The sequence below is a fragment of the Lipotes vexillifer genome, unplaced genomic scaffold (assembly GCF_000442215.2).
Source record: "Lipotes vexillifer unplaced genomic scaffold, Lipotes_vexillifer_v1.1 scaffold1944, whole genome shotgun sequence".
In the NCBI taxonomy this organism is placed as follows: Eukaryota; Metazoa; Chordata; class Mammalia; order Artiodactyla; family Lipotidae; genus Lipotes; species Lipotes vexillifer.
In genome coordinates this window covers 124,593-140,299 of record NW_006785277.1, presented here as the reverse complement: position 1 = coordinate 140,299, position 15,707 = coordinate 124,593, and the positions used below count along the sequence as shown (strand labels likewise).

At 54.3% G+C, this 15,707-nt stretch overlaps 1 protein-coding gene across 1 annotated transcript in view; it reads right to left on the bottom strand.

The window, feature by feature from the left end:
- The window catches only part of SLC37A1 (solute carrier family 37 member 1), a 55,125-nt gene that overhangs the window by 25,662 nt on the left and 13,756 nt on the right, over positions 1-15,707 (bottom strand). The window contains exons 3-8 of the mRNA XM_007457358.1: positions 12,735-12,867; positions 12,008-12,086; positions 8,456-8,591; positions 6,815-6,891; positions 5,731-5,897; positions 950-987 (exon numbers count right to left, since the gene is read on the bottom strand). Coding sequence (XP_007457420.1) covers positions 950-987; positions 5,731-5,897; positions 6,815-6,891; positions 8,456-8,591; positions 12,008-12,086; positions 12,735-12,867 — 630 coding nt within the window. The remainder of the gene's footprint in view (positions 1-949; positions 988-5,730; positions 5,898-6,814; positions 6,892-8,455; positions 8,592-12,007; positions 12,087-12,734; positions 12,868-15,707) is intronic.

The following is a 15,707-nucleotide window of genomic DNA, read 5'->3' as shown; positions in this document are numbered from 1 at the left end:
GAATGAGGGGAGAAGGGGCCAAGGACCAGGCCTGGGGGTTCCCAAGTTTGGCGGTCTGGCAGAGTAGGGCCAGCAAAGCGCTCTGCATGTTACCAGAGAAGCAGCAGAGCGTGTTACGAGCCCCCATGGGGAGCATCTCATGGAGGCAGGAGACCACTGCATCACACGCTGGTGACAGGTCAGAGCGCTGACCACATGCGGCCAGACCGTGCTGCTGGGAGCCCTGGCGGCTGGCTTTGGCAGAGCGGTGGAGGCTTGAGGACAGGAAGGGTGCCGGGCGAGGGAAGTCAGGGAGCACGACTCGGGGGGTCTACTCTAAGGTAAGCAGGAAACCGGGTGCGAGGGCGACACCCCTGCTGTGAGCGACAGAGGAGAGAGGGCAAGCCGAAGGCCAGGGGCGGGGAGCTGGCCTGGGCAGCTGGGGGTAGGCAGAGACCTCTGCGGACGCCGGCGGGGCAGGAGCCCTTCCAGGGCCGCGAAGACCGCAGGGTCGCTCACCACTGGGCATGAGCAGGTCAGTGGCGGTGAGCAGTGACAATGACCCAGGGAATGTGGTCCTGGTGCTGGGTGGTCCTAACGGGCCACCTGCCAGGTGTGGACGCCAGGTTCAAGTGACGTCAGCCAGCTTAGCTTTGTGTCAGCCTGTAGTCACACACGCCCAGGAAAAATATGATGTCCCTGCTCCCCATGAGGCCCGGCGGCCGGTCCCCAGCTCCTGGTCGCTCTCTGAGTCCCTAACCCAGACCGCACCAAGCTTCTCGTCTGGTTTTGGTTGTTATCATTATGATTAATCTTTTTCTAAAACTGCCGATATTTTGAGGGCAGGACCTCTGTCCATACTTTGTTACCCACTGACAGGACAGACAGGGCTAGGCTGGTGACAGTCATCAGACACCTGGCAGACGGCACAGCATACTGAAGACATGAGAAGCAGGGAGCACGTCCTTACCACGGCCGGGGAGGAAGAGCAGGCGACGTCCTTAGGATCTGAAACACCAAACACGGAACAGTGTGAACCAGGGCTGGCTGTTTCTTCCAACACAAGAACGTAAACCAAAACAAGGCACCCTCTGATGCTTTTACTAAATTAGCAACAATTTAAGAAAAAAGGCAATGCACGAGGCAGCACGTTTGGTGGGGTGAGGGCGCAGCTCGGCCACGCCCGTAAGAACCCACACGCACCCCTTCCCTCACTCGGGCCCCGTAACTGCCTGATCCCCACGCGCTGAAGCCGGGAGAGTACGAAACCAGCACCAAAAAACGCAAATCGTCACGAATATGAAGCCTGCTTTGCAATATGGAAAATAGTTTACAAATAAAAATAAGCAGAGCATAAGTACACTATGGTGACAAGCCGTGTTAAGATACATTTAAAGGATATAAGTATCAGAAGGAACTAGAAAAACATGACCAGTAGATCAGAGTAGCGGGGTTCTGAATAACATTTGGGATGAGTCATTTAATGTTATGGAATTAACTAGAAGTAGCACAAAACATCTACCTTGAAATAGAACAAAATAGAACAAAATGCCTTTTACCTAAATGCAAGGAGGTGTGAGAATAAAATTCATGTTTTACGGCAAGAAAAACGTACACGTAACAATGCTTCTCTGCCCTTTGGCATCCTCTGCACCGTGCATCGTGTATCCACATGAGGCATCAACCAAACCTCCCCCATGAGCAGGAATACCTGTGCAGCCAAGAGGAGCAACATTCTCCCAGCATCCACAGGACAACTCCTTAAAGGTAACATTCCTTCTTGGTCTTGCAAGGGACCACGTGACCCACCAGGATGCCACTTAGACCTGGATTATGTAAACTGTCAATAATCCCTCTGTCTCAAAAAACTCACATAACTGTGCCATGACTTCTAATGGGTGGAACGGTCCTCAGAGCTTTCTGAGATGCTCTTCCCGGGTTAGAATCCTCAAATGTGGCTCAAAGCTTTCCATTTCTTTCTTAGACCGACTGGTTAACTTTTTGTCGAGAGAGGGAAGGACATGTGGAAGCGAACCGAACCAGAAGCGAGGCTTTTTCCATCTTCGTACTTTAAGATCACGCTGGTGTGACCCGGGAACGAGAGCCGGGCTTAGGGCCATGAGTAGCCCTGGCAAGCAAACTCCACTCCTTAAGAATCTAGACAGCCGCCTTTTAACAGCTTTGCTCCTTCCCCATTACCCAGAACCCAGGTCTTTTAAAATAATTTTTGGTGAGACAGTTTAACCGCCCTGAAACACAAACCAAGCCACAGGGCTTTAAACCTCCCACAGTGGCGTTCCCTCCCGCGAGATACAGAGGGTGACACCGTGGAGGGGTCCCTGGACCACGTGTGCTCCTGGGCTGGAGGCTCCTCCCCGCTGCCCTCTGCGGAGGGTGGGCCTGGGGAGCCCTGATGGTCCCGATGGCCCTGGGGATGTGCAGTGACATCAGCAGTTCCCCAGCCCGTGGCTTTTCCCAGCTGTGCTGTGAGCCCCAGGGTCAGTCTTGATGGGGTGTGGCTGGTCCCCAGAACATGGCTTTTCCTGGGCTTTCACCTTGCAGGACATTAGTACCAGTGACCCTTGGCTGGGACACGTCTGAGGGCAGCTTCCCAGGCAGCCCTGGAGGGGCCTGTGGATGGGGTGCCCTGTCCCTTGGGCCCAGCCCCGGCAGGAAGGAGGAACAGGGCCGAGCCGGTCCCTTGCTGCTGGTCACGAGAAGGGGCGCTCCTGGGGTTTTCCCGCCCACCCTGCAGTAGGAGATTAGGGACCGGGAGGGAGCAGAAGTAAGCCACCGAGATGCACGTGGATCCGGTCTCTCCTCTCTTCAGCGTTCTGCCCTTGGACACAGGATTTGCTGGTCACTGCTTGCAGCTGGCTTTCATCATCACTCATACAGACGGCACCTCCTTGTTACCAGGAGGAGTACAGGTACCAATCCCCTCAGCAGAGAGGGCCCGGCGGTCTGATTCTCGTTCCGCCATGGAGGGTCTCTGTTAGAGCAACAGGCCTGGGCCTGCAGTGGACTCAGGCTGACAGGCGACGTCGGGCCCAGGGGGAGAGGCCTTGTTCACAAGGGCCCGGCTCGGGCTGAGCGAGGAGTAAGGGTGTCCGAGCCTGCGAACTGGCTTCTCTCCGTTCACTGAGACACTCGTGGACATGGGGCCCTGGGTGCCGGGTCCCAGCGTAGGAGGGTTAGGGGGCCACAGAAACGCCTCCTCCCGTGAGGCTGGCTGCAGAAGCTGCCCCCAGAGGGAAGTGTCAGAGGCACGGTCGGCGGGCGTCCTGTCCAAGTCGTGTGCGCAGAGCAGTGCCTCCAGAGGCCGAGCTCAAGAGGAAGACGTTCAGCAAGAAGGTGGAGAAACGCCAAGTCCGGAAGGTGCTCCCGGCCGCACAAGCTGGGCCCTGGTGAGCTGGGCGGAGGCCAGGCAAGGAGCGCAGCAGCAGCCGCGGGCGGTCGGACAAAGCCGGCCAGTCCCGGGGAGAGGTGACCGGCCCACGGCAGAGAGAGCGAGGACCAGGTGCCTGAGCGATGCTCGCGGGACACCAGAGAGCCCTGCCCCAGCCATGGGGACAGCGGGAGGGGGGCGCAGGGGCGAGGGCAGGAAAGGAGGCCCAGTGGGAGGAAATCTTTGGCGGCCTCATGAGGAAGGGGGGCACGGAACTCAACGGACGATCTTGCGCAACCCTGAACATGTTTACCTTGGACACCTAACGGCTAAAGGCTAAGACTCCAGGTGAAGAGAACCAGCACGGCCCAGGGGAATGCGATGGGCTGAGGGAGGACGGGAGAACGGCCTCTGTGGCCCGGACTTCAGCCCACAGCGCCCTCCCCGCGGCCCGCGGCCCCCCAGGGCCCCGTCCGTCCTCAGTGCCCGCTGAGGCCGCCTCCCCACAGGCCAAGAGGGGGCACGAGTGCTCATCTGTCCCCTGAGTCAGTACCAGTACATCGCCCAGGAACACCTTACGGGGCTGGGGGAAGCTGAGCGAGCGCATCTCATCCCAGACTGGGCCGGGGCGGGGGTGGGGCTGGGGGGCAGGGAGGCAGAGCCCCACGGTCACCATGGAAACAGGAGAGGGGGTGAGAGGATGTCCAGCGGTGGGAAAGCAGCTCCAGGAGAGCCCCCCAGCCTCGCCCGCCCCCTTGGAAGCTACAGGAGCGGCAGCTCGGTGCAGAGGATGCTCTCATTTTATTATAAACGACCAAACCAGGGCTTCCGCATTCTTGGAAATCCTGCCCCGCCCAGGATGACTGAGCTGAATGGTGTTGGCGCTGAGAGCCCTGGCCAGGCCAGCAAACAAGCTCCCGTCTACTGCCATGCCCTCCGCTCGTTGTCACTCCGCCCCTTTCCCCAGAGCCGCCCCTTTATCAGTTGAGGATGAGAATAAAAGCCACCGTGGACTCTGGACCTCGGGCCGAAGGCACCTGGGGGGGTGGGTAGAAGATCTTTCCTGGTAGGGCAGGTGACGGTGTGGAAGCAGCCCCTGGAGAGTCCAGGTGACATGACGATCCTTCCTGGAACTCCGGTGACACACGAGCGACAGTCGATGCCACAGGTCGGCACATCGGCAGGGAAGTCACAATATCCACCCGCCCCCCCGCCCCCCGCGCCCCCCGCGCCCCCATCTGTTTAACGATTCACTTGTTTGGGCCATTTCGAGATGTTGCTAAAAGCTTACTGGGCCCCTGGAGAAAAGAGTGAAGATGGGAGCTGAGCAACCCCGTGCCCTCTGCTCACAACGGGGGGGGGGGGCGTCTGATTCCTCATCTAACCTTAGCTTCCTTCCTCACTGACAGCACGACGCTGGCCTGAGAGCCTCACGTGTGCTCCACTAAATGGCGGTTATTTTAAAAATGAAAAGGTTAGCATTAGCAACCAGCAAAAAGAAGTGAGAAACTTCACAGCGCCTTAACCTTTTGGATGATAAAACCGGCAACTCTGAACGCAAAGCTGAAACCACAGTTGATGCTTCCCAGGGATGAGGTCATCTGACTCCGGAGCATCCCTACCTGGGAGCTGACAGTGGGAGCTATCTAGTGCCATATGATCTTATTTTGCTTTAAGCCAAATCAAAGAGGCAAACGCGAAATACAACTCATCAGAATAGCTCGTGGGATTAGATCACCCTGACGTGTCACAGCTAAAGCAGCACCTGCTTCTCTAACATTAGTGTAATTGTTAGCAATGCTTGTCCTGCAGATTTCTATTTAAAAAATTAATTTAAAATTCAATTAAAACAGAAGTCTGGGATTGAGTCTAGGATGGAACAAAGGCTTGGATTTTCTGGTACAACACTACCTAATTAAGGTATATGATCTTAAGTCATGTCATGGTTTTAAAACACTGACAAGGCTATAGCTTATCAGAAGGCAAACAAGCTGGTGAGGCACATTTCGGTTTGTGGCAGCAGGACTGGCGTGAGCAGGTGCAGCCACGTGGGCTGGGCAGCGAGCAACGTGGCAGAAGACCACGCATGCCCAGTGCCGTGGGGCCAGAGGACAAGGTGGGAGGAGTTTCGACACTGGTTACTCCAGAAATCAGGAAACAGCAGAAAATCCAGCAAGACCAGGAGAGCAACGGCTCATCAGGGAAGCCTATACCTAAGAAGGAAGTCTTCCTGGCAAGCGAGAGCTGGACAACCCCATCCCTGCCTGGGACGAAGGAGCAGCAGCCTCTTCTCCTAAACTCGCCCCCCCACCCCCACCCCGCACAGCCCTCCCGGGGAGAGGTCATCATCCACCGGTACTTACGTTCAATGAGAAAGAGAAAGCACACTATCCCCATGGCTGCCACGATGGCCCCAGGCACGACGAAGGACAGGCCCCAGCATGTGGACACCCAGTAGCCAGCGATCAAGGACCCCAGAATGTTGCCCACAGAAGTGTGGGAATTCCAGACTCCCATAATCAAACCTCGCCTGCAACACAGCAAAACACAAGGTGGCAAATGATGTCTCGGGGCTTACGTGGATCAGTACGTGAGGTTACAACAGTGACTGCACAGCGTAAGAGCTGGTGTAGAAATAAATAGGCAGTGCGACACACCACCTCTGCAAGGCTTGGGACCAGGGGTGTTTACAAGAGGACAGTATCTTCACTTACCTCCGGCTGCATAATTCCATCTCTCTATGATTAAAAGAAGAGGCCTTTTCCTAGAACTCTTGGAAGGCCCCAAATTTAAATTTGTGCCTTTGCAATCTAAATACAATCATTTGATGAAATATCCCATCAACCAAAGTCCATGCTGAAGAACCTGCCAGATGGACGAGGCTAAATAAGCCTGGAGGAGTGAGTTTCCTGTTTTAGTTTTTCCCCATCTTGTCCGGCATCTTCGACCACTTCCTAACTGCGGGCCCGGCCGTGTTGCCTGTCACACAGACGTTACGATGGAATCTGACCGCGGTGAGGTCACCAGAGGCTGGGTACGGCTCTGCTACCAGGCCCTGGGTGACCTGGACAGGTGACACTTCCCTGTGCCTTTCAGTTCTGTGAAATTGTAGCTTCTGCTTCGAAAGGCCTGGGGCAAGGCCCTGACTGCATTTCTCCCAGCTTCCCAGGAGGCCAGGTGAGGCCCGGGCTGCTGGCTGGCTACGCAGATGGCCCAGACTCCACCCTGCCCACAACGCGGGGTGGGGGGCGGGGCATGTCCTGAAACTGAGGCCCGCCTGAATTTTAGACCCTCAAGACCCAGAGGTTTCAGTCATCTTATTTCATACAGTAGACTGATGTGTCTTTTTCTGTAATGAATCTAAAGAAAATCTAAACATAAAGCGGTCTGGTTTTCATCAGAATCTTCTGAAAACGACGCTGCTGGAAGCAGGGCTGCCTTCCTTACCTCCCTTTTCCAAACCAGTTGCCGAGGCAGGTGACGACGCTGGGCCAGCCGGTGGTCTGTACCAGTCCGTTGACGATCTGTGACAGAGGGCAAAGGAAGAGCCTGCTGAGGGGGGACACCCACACCCGGGAGCCTGGCCTCAGGGGTTTGGGCGCCCAGCGGGGACTCTCACAAAAGGAAGGGGCAGAACCCGATTCGATGTGAGCCTCGACAGCCAGACGTGTATTTTAACAATATACGCATATATCTTACCATGAGAGTTGTAAGTGCCTATTGTGAAAATTTTAGACTAAGTAGAGAAAAAAAAAGAAAAGAAAATCTCTTGCTCGGAGAGGAACTACTGTCAACAGCTTGGGGCCAAGCTGTCCATTCTCTTTCCAAAGCTAAAACTTAATGCAAAGAGAAAAACCCTCTCCTTTTTATAGAAGTGTGATGATACCATAAGGGTGGCTTGTAAATTGTAAATTGTAAATTGTTTTTCCTTCTTACATCACGAAGAAGGTACTGTTGCTAACCACCGAAGGGAGCAGGGCCTCGCCCCAGCGCCTAGAGCAGGGCCTCGCCCCAGCGCCTAGAGAAGCGATTTCTCCAACTTGCCAAGAGTGCCCTGAGCTTTTGTTTGAAGAAGGGATTTAGGAAGTGTATCAGCAACTGGCTCTGCTGTAGTCTCAGGGGCCTCAGGGGCAGCCTCCTCCAACTGCCGCCGGGAAGGACCAGCCTCCTCCAACTGCCCCCGGGAAGGACCAGGCTCCAGAGGCTGACTGGGAGCCGCTGGTCCGGCCTCAGGGCCAGCCAGGCTCAGCCTTCCCTCCAGGAACGTGCTGGGACTCTGGGAAATAGGTTTTTTCCTTCTCTCCGATTTTCTGTATCACCATAAAGTGTGCATCGCTTTGGTAATTACAACAGCCAAACTCTTTCAAGTCCTATGGTGAAAATTTTAAAAGCAAATTACATACGATTGGCCCTGATGACCTTTGCCACATCTCCCTGGGCTGTGTCTGGAGAGCCTCGGAAGCTGAGCATCATTGTTTCAAGTCATTTTCCATTTCTAGCCAATATTATCCACAGGGCTGTGGGGAGGGGCAGAGCCAAGAGTTCCGGGAAGCACTGAGCCCCGGTGGAAGGGCCGGGTCACATGCTTGTCTGGCCCTCACTCCCCTGCAGCACCCTTAGGCCCTCGCCTTTCCCCGCCCCCTCCACCGCCCGCCCCCGCTGACTGTCCCTGACAATCCCCAAGTCCCCTCAACCTCCTCCCCTCACCACACTCCTCATCCCCCCAACCCCAGAGCGGTCAAGTCTGACACAAGACAGAACATCTCAAATGCACCCAAATTAAGGCAGAAGGACTGAGAAGGGCTTCATGCTTCAATCCCCCTGCTGGGGTACCGACAAACAGGATTCTTTAGGCGGCAACTCCTGAAACTAAGAAACACTTCACGGCTGCTGGAATTTCAGAGCAGAGGAGAGAAAAGGGGCTGGATGTGCCAGAGCTGACCCTGACCTCAGCCAGGACGCAGTTCTGCGCCCACTCCCACCACCTGCCATGTTCTCTCTTGGCAGAGCCTGGGACCCGTGACATTAACACCCCGTCTGGTTCATCATGGAAATCCCATACATGGTGAACCGTGGACCAGACCTTACCTGGGTCACCACGTAGAATCCCAAACTGTGGATGTTGTAGAAATACCCTACCCCAAACAGGGCAGTAAAAGCACCACTGGCCACCATTCCGAAAGTTAGGTAATACCTAATTGGCAGGCGTTCCCCTATTATGCCACTGAGGACAGAGAAAAAAGAAAGACAAATATGAGAAAACAAACACACCCATAATGTAAACGACCCAGCGATTCCTTTCTGGATGCTTTCATGCTCTGAGCTTTTAGAACTTGAAAGCACTCCAATTTCCAGTAAATTTTAATCACAATTATCTTTCAATGGAGCATTTATTAACCAGCAACTGGCAACACCGTTTAAGACTTTCTATTTCTAACAAAAGTCACTGTCAAATAATAAAACTGAAACACTCTGACATATATGATGCTTGTCAATTAAAAAAACAAAACCAAAAACTTGTCCTGCTAGCTAATCCTGTTTCATATAAACAACAGCCAGTGAACGTATAGAGTATTTTTAAGACGTCAACTGTCGAACTGTAGACAAATATGAAAAGGGGTCACCTGTGACCTTGAGCATGTCTCTTGGCCCTCGGGCTGGCATTAAGCCGCTGCATCAGCGGCCAGGCCAGAGGCGCTCTTGCCACAAGCACTGCAATCTGGTTTAAAGACGGAGCCTTTTCCTTAAGGTAAAGTGTGAAACGTGGGGCAAAGCCTCCATGCTCCCTTTGAACAGCAAATGATGCCATAAAGAGCTAATCTCTCTGGAGAAATGCTTCCTAGAGCTGCCTGGGTGCTCCAACGAGATAAATTCGGTTAAGTGCCTGGCAGGTAGTGGGTGCCCAATCAAACAGCTCCAGTGCTGCTGGGGAGGGTGAAAATCTCCAGTTTCATACTGGGACATACATTCAACAGGCCTTTACCACCATCACTCCTCACTACCCAATGCCATATGAAATACGTCCTTTACTGCCTTGTAGGACATGTCACTATGGAACAGCTTGTCACTGTGACTTCTTAAGTGAATAAAGAGCTGGAGCACAATCACAAACGACTGTGAGCCTTTTGCAATCTTTATGTACACTCTGTGGGTCTCGTTTTCTTCCATGTAATCATTCTAGGAGTCAGATAAATACGAAATGTAATGAAGGATGACACTGCCTGCCTGCCTGCCTGCCTGTGAACAGTACTCTGGGAACCGGCTCCAAAATTCTGGTCTTCCGTCTCAAGAACAAATACCCCAGAGAGATCTTCCTTCAGAATTAACCAAAGAAAAAAAAAGATCAACCTAGTATCACGCAAATGACCTATTAAACAGGAAAGCAGAGGAAGAAATTTAAAATTGTAAACAGCATTCAGGTCAAATTTTAAGCTGAGCAGAAACTGATCACATACAAACTCGAGAGCGTTCGAGAGCTAAAGGAATTATCTACCTCATCCTGTTCACTTCAGAGAAGAGGGAACATGTCCCACAGGAGCTGGCTGACCTGCCCAAGGTCACGGAGTAAGTGCCAGAGTCAGATGGGCCTCCTGCAAGCTAGTGCCATTGGCTGGGGCTTACAAATGTCCTCTAGTCTTGCTAGACAATACTGGGACTCAATTTGGTCTCTATTTTCAAGTTTTAAAGAAAAGGCCTAATGGAATGGACAGCATTCCACGTCGTATCAGGCTCCTACGGGTAATAAAGGCCACGCCACACCTGCTTGAGCCTGCCAGCAATGACCTGGGTCAGCGAAGGTGCCAGCAATGACCTGGGTTAGCGAAGGTGCCACCACATCTGAGTTATCTGCTACACTAACACCATCCATCTCACTAGCAATGTGTCATGATGCCACTAAGAAACCACGCAAGGAAGCAGGGTACCCCCTCATCCCCGTGCCGAGTCCACTGTGGATTTCACATTAGGTTATTATGAAATAAATAATTCTATTTCATAATAAAATAAAATTATTTAATAAGAACCTTCGTTGGCGAGCTGCACGAAGAATGATCTTTGCCAATAAATAAGCAATAATAAAACCACTTTATTCAAACCAGGTTTCTCAGCCTCAGCACCCTTGGCATGTTGGGCCGGGTAATTCTTTGTGGTGAGGGGCTGTCCTGTGTCCTGTAGCAAACTTAGCAGCACCCCCAGTCTCTGCCCACTAGATGCCAGTAGCACCCCCTTCTCCAGCTGAGACGACCAAAACTATCTCCAGATATTGCTAAATGCTTCCTAGCAGACAACATCACTCCCAGCTGAGAACCACCTTTAACTAGTGTTTTCTGGTAACTGAGAAAAACACACTCCAACCTTGGGGTCTTTTTATATTATTGATTATTGGTGTCCAGTAAAACTGCGGTTTTTAGAACATAAATATTAGACCGCAGGATGGAATACGGCTGGCAGCCTGGCTGCGGCCCACGCCCTAAGGCGCCTGAGGCTTACGCCATCCTTCTCTGCAGCTGGGCTCCCGTTCTGTGCTGCATCTGTATTATTCATTCCGCACTTGGACAAGCCCTGCAGCTCTATGCAGATGCGCAAGTTCAACAAAGGGGTGACAGCCGCTCCATCAGCAGAAACCGTCTGTCTGGGTACCAGACACCCGGATGGTCCTGAGCTGGGGAGGGGGTCCAGGTCTCGGTGATAACACAGTCTGGGTGGATCTCAGGGAAAAAAGGTAAACATTTACAGGGATTCCAGGGATTCCCAAAGCTCGAAAACTCCGTGTCTCTGAACAAAGCCCTCTTTGGACTAAAGGGCTTAGTCCCTATAAGTTTCGTTTTGTTTTTTCTCTTAAACCTGGCTGGACTGACACAATAGCAGTTTTTAACCGGCCAGCTGCATGTCCTGTTATTACCCACTAATATTTACCACCTCCCCAGGCCAATGCAGAACTGGATCAAGAATGGGCTGACGATCGTATGTAACAGACACTGGGAACACAGCACGGGCCAGGCCCTGTTCTGAGCATTCTGCACGTATTAACTCATTTAAACCTCACCACACTCCTGTGAGTTACGAACTACTGTTCCCCCCATTTTGCAAAGGGGAAACTGAGGCCCAAGGAGGTGCGGTAACTCGTCCAAAGCCACCCAAGCGGGCAGTCAAGCCGGGATCAAATCCCAGCAACGTGCCTCTGGGGTCCACACCTCCCACCGCCAGGCAGGACGGCCTCTGGCACTCAGGGGAGGCTCTGTTCCGGCCTAGCGGAGCATCCAGGTGGACACGCCAAGCACCCGCTGTGTGAACTGCTCTGATGCCAGGCGGCATTAGGAAAGAGACGGCGGCCCCTGAAACCAGAGAAGAGGAGGCTCTGCCATGCTCACTGGGTGGGGAGCTGCCAGGGCCCTGCTCCTGAGTGACCGGGTCCCGGCAGGGCTCATGGTGCATCCAACCCCGGGGCCAGGAAAGCCGTCCGAGGACAGTCTGCCCGACCTGCAGGACACCCGGGCCGTGTGCTGGCTTCCACCTCACCCTTGCCTCTGAGGAGAGACTGGAGGACCAGCCACCTGCGGGCGGGGCCGCGTCTTCAGCGTACCTCAGCTGCGCTCTGCACCCAGCGGACCACCTGGGTCTTGCAGTCTTAGCCAGACCTACCTCAGGTACATGCCAACAGCATACGCACACAGGAAGGAGTAGTCCAGGGCGCCGAGCAGCTGCTGGAAGTTGTCCTGATCTACATGGGGCGAAAAGCAACAGGAAAAGGAGAGTATTGTTTACTTTTCACTAAACACCAATTTATGTCCAGGAGAGGTACAATGACATACGAGACCTCTGCTCTCTACGTCTGGGCGGCGTCCTCAGAAGGGAACACGGAAAATACAGCAACTGGAAATCAAGTCACCATGTTTCCAATAACCGCTACATAAACATTACTCCCATCAGGTCAAATCCTCATCGCTGGCGGTGAGCTTGTGGGTTCTGTTCTGTTTCACATGTTACACCGGCTTTGGTTCGGGCGCCCCAGGCCAGCCCCACACCACAGCTCTGAGATTGCTCTCTTCTTTCCACCCACAGCTTACGCTCTGTAAGTCCTAACTTCCAGCTTGGACAAACGCGACCTAAAGATGACCTGCAGCAGATCTGACCACCGAGCGACACCTCTGCACACGGGCACGGGAAACGTGCAGCAGCTGAAGGTGCGAGGCCGGTTTGCTGGGAGGAGAGGTTAGTTTGCACCTGGAGGCGCAGCTGCATCTGACAGCATCGTCACCGCTGCTGAGATCAGCCAGCCGGCTCGGGGACTGCCACCTGTGGAGGAGGCCCGCAGGGATGGCCAGCTTCAGCCACGGGACGAAAGCAGGGGCACGGACAGAGAACTCACCAAATGGGGCCCAGCCACAGTCGGTCCTGTTGTCTGGGAGCTGGTGAGCCGGGGTGTCCCCGGCTTTTGGGCTCTGGCTGTTGAATCCGACCTCCCCCTCATATGAAGCCGTGCAGTGGCTGTGCAGCTCACCCTGGGACATCCATGGGGAGGACAGAAGCCAGAGAGAGAGAGTGCACTCAGGTGGGGCTCAGCCGCCCCTCTCCTTACAGCTGTCCTAGGGTGACTGCGCTCTAGGGGGATACGGCACCTCTGGGGCGGTGTGTCTAGGGGACCCACAGAGTGCCTGCCAACGAGGACGGTTTCTCGAGCTCCCTAGCGGCCGTCCCCTCCTGAGTGCAGACACAGCCAACACAGCCTGTACCGGGCCACCCAGAGACGACTGCTCAGAGCAGCCAGGCAGCATGGGGGCCCACCTGCCCAGAACGGAAGAATGGATTCACCCTGCTGGATTTATATCATTGACTACAAGTTACAGGTCCACACAAGGACGAGGATGAATCTCAAAACAAAATAAGCCCGACACAAAGGAACACAAATGGGGGGACTCTGTTTACGAAGCTCAGGAGGAGGGAAATGAATCAGTCCAGGTGACATTCATCACCTAGAGAAGGGCAACAGTGACAGGGCCCAGGCCTCAACCTGGGTGATGATTTCCCGGTGAGCATGTAAATATTTGCCAGGCTAGACACCGCAGATCTGTGCACTTTACTATGTGCAAATCACATGTCAACCCCCGCCCCCTAAAACTAGCTCAAGGTGCTCCTTAAGGAGGCATCCACCCTTCCTGAAAAGCGCCACAGGGCAGCCGGGGCCGTCCTGTCATGGGGACCTGAGTAACAGGTGACTTGTTCCTTAAAACACAAGGGGCAGCAGACAGGACTCCATGCGCCTGCGGTGCCACCTGGGGGTCACACGTGTCCCCTCCCAGGTGGCCCCCGGCTCCCACTTCTCCCCTGCTGGGCGCTTTCTGGGGTTTCCGCTACACGGGGCTCGGATGAACCAATCCATCAGGTGTGAGCGAGGGCAGAAAGGAGGCGTCCTCAAGGTCAAGGAGGTGGCCCTCAGGGGGAGCAGAGGTCCTGAAGGGGCGTCCTTTAGTGAGCTGAGACCTGAGAGAGGCTGGGCCGGGGGGGGGCTGTGGGGAAGGCTGGCCCCGGAAGGAGCATCTACCCCGGGGTCAAGACACAGGGCAGCGGGCAGGGAGCTGCACCCCAGTCCACCAGGTAGGGGGGCAGCCAGGAGGCCTGTCCACCCCTCTTCAGGAGGGGGGTCACTGAAGAGGCTGATCTCCTTTAAAAGGCCGCCTTGCTAGGGCTGTGGTCAGCCACTGCGGAACACCTGATTTTACATGGACACACGCCCCCGAGACCTGGCCTGGCACACGGGACCCCGCCACTCTGTGGTCACGTGGCTTTGTCATCATCGCTGGGCCGCTCTGCTGTAATTTAAACACAAGGTTCCGCTAAAACTAGCCAAGGTTCCGCTTTCCAAACTCAAAGTAACACTTTGCAGATAGCTTTCCTCGGCCGAACTCACACTCCCCAGTGGTGGAGGGCGGGCGCTGTCATCCTCGGAGCCCCTCCCCTACCCGCCTGAGAAACTGTGGACTGTGGACGTGGCTGTGAATTTGGGAGGGGGCCGCGGGGGAGCCCTGCCTTTCTGCATAAAGCTGGATTTCCAGCACCTCCCCACCCGCCTGGTGTGATCATTTCCTTCTCCTCTTTGCCCTCAGAAGTCAGGTGTGTCCGCCCACCTTTCTCTGCTGCTTCTCTTGGAAGCCAGCCGGGCCCAGAGGCACCACTGATGCTGTCTATTCACCTTTCAATAAGGGAGCCACAGGCAGGACGCAAGGACCCCCATGGGCTGAGGGGGACCCTCGAGCGGGGCTGGCGTGGGGTTCCTAACACATGCCTTACACGGAAGCCCGGGAAGAGGACCGTTATGGACGCGGCCCCCACTGGCAGGTCCACATCCTCCTTCACCATCCACGGGGGATATAAAGGATTGGAAAGCATCCCTTTTTGTTGCATAAACAAGCAGAAGAGGTTTTCTGTTTTTGTCCCGGGATGAGAGGTGCCGGTCAGGGACACGGGCTCCGAGCCGGGATCCTGGTGCTGCTGTCCCGGTTTCCAACCTCGGCCGACTCACGGGGACTCGCCACGGCCCCTTAAGAAGCCGGCACAGCGCGGCCCATCGGCGCTGCTGTAAAGACGAGCATGTGGAGGTGTGTGCAGAGAGCTCCTCTCCGGGTCCCTCGCCCAGAAAGGCTCAGCGACTGGCAGCTGTGCGTTTGGGGTCCACCCACACGGGGCACCCCAGGGCCTCCAGCTGGCCCTAATGTCATTCAGCTCCCTTCTCTCCCCAGCCCTCCTCCTTCATGTGAGAAATGCAATCTCCAGCCCACCCCGCTGAGAAGCTGAAGCAAAAGCAATAAAAGGTTTGACATTACTTGAGCATAAAGAGCTCTGAGGATATTTAAATGACCACATTAGCTTTTAATAAGACTCTGCCGTATTTTAACTTTTCAATGAACTTTATTCCCCAAACCTGGTGTTTGCAGGAAAATTAAGGATTAATGAAACCAAGATAAACTTAGTTTGTCAGAAAGAAAACTCCCCAGGTGAACTGATTACCAGGTTATAAAATCATTTTGGGGGTGGGGAGCTAGTCCTTTGCTTTCATAAAAGCAGTCTCCTTTGCAAAATTCTTACACATGTGCCTTTCAACAGATAACACATAAAATTAATCAAAATACACCAGGCAGTGATTAAAAGCCGATCAATCCAAAGACAGTGTGGCAGCCGAGAAATACGGTTGTGAAACGCCAAGGGGGGAAGAGCAGAATGGAACATTCCAGGTGCATGGGGCTCCTAAGTGTTTAGAAATGTCTGTGTAATACACAAAGGAACGGCAACAACACAATAAACCGCAAGACGCCAGAGTGACTGGAAGGTGGGCAGGGGGTGGGGT